This window comes from Tribolium madens, unplaced genomic scaffold (assembly GCF_015345945.1).
Source record: "Tribolium madens isolate multiple individuals breed KSU strain unplaced genomic scaffold, Tmad_KSU_1.1 Scaffold_7;HRSCAF=85;Tcas5.2_LG10, whole genome shotgun sequence".
Lineage (NCBI taxonomy): Eukaryota > Metazoa > Arthropoda > Insecta > Coleoptera > Tenebrionidae > Tribolium > Tribolium madens.
In genome coordinates, this window is record NW_025401050.1 from 10,541,650 (window position 1) to 10,544,998 (window position 3,349).

The following is a 3,349-nucleotide window of genomic DNA, read 5'->3' on the forward strand; positions in this document are numbered from 1 at the left end:
CACAACATCTGCACTTTGACACATTTTTTAACAATTCAAAGTCAGAAATTTAAAAAAAAATTTGGAAGCCTAATTTTTGAAAATAGTTTCAAAATCAGAAATTAGTGTATATCTCGGGCAAATGTCATTCGATTAGGCCAAAATTTTGTACACATTTTAGCCCGCCTCTGGACTACTTGTCTGCCAAATTTCACAAAAATCTCCCCACTAATAACGCCAAAAAATTGTTTTTCGAAAAAATGTCTTGCTTTCCTTTCTCTCAGTGTCTATTTTTATTCCAGCGCCGTCTTGGATTACATGCGTGCACATTTTTCTGACCTAGTCTCTCGATTAGCAAGCCTTTGATAATAAAGCCAGTAACACGCCACAATTTTTTCACAAACACACATATTTCATTTCATTTCTGTGATAACAATAACAAAAATTGAAAAAAAAAAATCAAACACGACTGAAGCGAAAAAAATTTTGGCTTATTTATCTCCCATCTTGCATATTAATGCATTTATATGCATACGAGGAGTTGTTTTACATTTTGCGATAGCATCGCAAGAGGACTTCCTTTTTGGGATAATTGCAAGCTTGTTACAAGGTGACATTAAGGCTTATGTTGAATTATTTTTAACGAATTTTTTATCAATACTGATGTTTGGGGGCTTTAACGATTGGGAGACATGAAACAGAGCCACCTTGATGATTGTTATTATCGAATTAGGGCTCCGACAAGACTTAATTAACAAGGAATTGAGATAAGAGTGAAGGACTTGTAACGATTTTTCAGGATTGGGGAGGGGAGATAAGAGATAAGTTGCTGAAATTTTGACGAAATTAATTAATTAACTAATTTTTTTTTATTTAAAAACTAGTCGAGTTTTTTTATTGCAATTCAAAAATTGGCTTTCAAAAGTTTTTTTAGGTCAAAGTGCATAATGTGTAAAATTTGAGTTTTATTCAATTTAAAAAGTATTTTTTTTTTACTTAATTTTAAACCAAAAATGTTGAAATTTGGCACACAAATGGCCCACAGGTGGGCAAAAATGTATACAAAATTTGAAACCAATGGGATAATTTTTGCCTGAGTTATACGCTAATTTCTGCTTGAGTTGACCGCAAAAACCCTAAATGTGAAACTATTTTCAAAAATTGGTTTTCAAAATTTTGTTCTGTTTTTGAATTTTTGAAAAATGGGTTAAAATGCATTGTTTGTGCAATTTTTATAAAATTTGGGTTGATAGAGGGTTATGAAGCCCCATAACCAAATTAATAAAAATAATACGTATTTTCAGAGCCAACTAGAGTTTGTATGTTGCGCTCTATTGAGATTGTGCTTAGATTTATACTTGTTTCAAAACTCTATAATGACAACTATACAACAAAATAGTTATTTAATATTTTGTGTTTTCTAAATTCTTTTTTACTTTTTTGGTTTTGATTTTGTTGAACTTATATATTATATATATTATATTTCACTTAGCGCTTTATTAAAATTGTGGTCAAGTTTATATTTTTATCACAATTTCAGAGAAGAGAAATTAATGCTTAATTATTTATGTCTACGTTTTTTACTTGTTTTATATTGTTATTGTTTTTATTTTTTTTTCTTAACTTAGCAGTGACAAAGTTTTCTACAGTTAGACCAAAAAGAAAGTTGCATCAGTTACGCTATACTGAAATTGTGGTTAGATTTATGTTTATTTTATAATCAAACTAGCTGGTGGTAATTATTATTTTTTAATTGTTGCTTATTTCTAGAATTTACTTTTTTTAAGGTACAGTTTAATGTGAGTTTTACGCTTTGCTGAAATTGTGGTTAGATTTATATTCATTTMAATTTAGAAACTAATACTGATTTTTATTTTTGATTTTTTTACCATTTTTAGAATTGTATTCTGTTTTTTATCACTTTGTTTATTTTTTTAATTTCTTTTAATATTAATTGATTTTTACGAAAAACTGTGTAACTGATTTTTTTGTTTATGACTAAATTTTTTTCTCTTAAATTTTTAATGTTTTTTAGATGCTAATTACACTTTGTTGGRATTGTGGTCAGATTTCTCTTGATTTTTGGATTTCTAGGTTTTTCTCTTATACTTTTTTGTAAATTTTTTTGTTTTTTACTTTATTTGTCATCATATTTTTATCAGTGCTTGTTTTTGCTTTATTTTTACTTTCTTTTTTCCTACAAGTTGTTAATCTCATTTTTAATTTTTTTAAATAGGTTTTGTTAATTTTAATAATTTTTTCTCTCTACATTTTCTTCTCAAGCTTCTTTTTAGATGTAAGATACAGTTTTATGCGAGTTTCACGCTTTGCTCCAATTGTGGTTAGATTTATATTTATTTCAATGTAATTACGAGTCTTCTTTAGAAGCTAATACTGATTATTACTTTTTAATTTTTTACCATTTTTAGAATTTCATTGTTTTGTATCACTTTTTTCACTTTTTATTTTTCTGATATTAATTGATTTTTACAATAAACTTGTCTTGTATTTTTTTATTTATGACTAAACTTTTTTCTCTTAAATTTTTAATGTTTTTTAGATGCTAGTTACACTTTGTTGAAATTGTGGTCAGATTTATATGAATTTTTTGATTTCTAACTTTCTCTTATACTTTTTTTGTCAAATTCTTGAATTTTTACTTGTTTTATCAGTGTTTGTTTTTTGCTTTATTTTTTTTGTTTTACTTTTACCCTCAAAACCAACGGTTTTTCGCCCCAAGCCCACGCCACCCTCTCCACCCCATCCCCTCCCCCTCTCGTCGGCCATATTGTGACGTAACGGCGCCCCGTCCGCTGGGCGGTCCCCAGTGGGGCAGCCGCATCGCCTCGGCAGTCTCCTCGTGGTGCATGTCTTGGCCGGGTCCTCGCGAGTGTCTCTCCCGACTACCACCTCGTTCTCTGATCACCACCCCCAAGTGCTAGTGCCCTTTCACCACCTCCACCACGGAATTCATCGCCTCCACCGCCACCGTGCAAACCCAATGTGTGACGATCCCGACTTCTGGAAGCGCGTTCGGAGGTGAGACGACCCTCGGCGGCGGCGGCGGCGGCGGCGGCACCACCACCGCCATGAACCAGCTGGGGACGGTCTATGCCACCAAGCGGCGCCGACGGAACGGCAAAAGGTGAGAGTGAACAGTGGGTTTTGCAAGTGAGTGGTTTGAGGGATTTGACCAAATGTAAGTAAAATTTTCACAAAAAAAATAATTTTCATAGATTTTTGGCTATTTTTCCAATTATTAAAGACTCCTTTGTAATCACATGTCATTAGACGATAAATTACAATCATTGTAATCTACAAATCATTACAATTTTCAAAAGCTTTAACTGTTCATTTATTATTTATTATC

At 31.7% G+C, this 3,349-nt stretch overlaps 1 protein-coding gene across 3 annotated transcripts in view; it reads left to right on the top strand.

Annotated features, from left to right (window-relative positions):
- The first annotated feature begins 2,851 nt into the window (after positions 1-2,851).
- Positions 2,852-3,349, top strand: part of LOC123009897 (aryl hydrocarbon receptor) — a 73,447-nt gene continuing 72,949 nt past the window's right edge. For 2 of the 3 annotated variants that reach the window (XM_044406456.1, XM_044406457.1), the window contains exon 1: positions 2,852-3,124. In XM_044406456.1, the coding sequence (XP_044262391.1) occupies positions 3,069-3,124 (56 nt within the window). In that variant the 5' untranslated portion in view covers positions 2,852-3,068. Of the gene's footprint in view, positions 3,179-3,349 lie in introns of all 3 variants that reach the window. The other variant, XM_044406458.1, reaches the window with a different exon arrangement.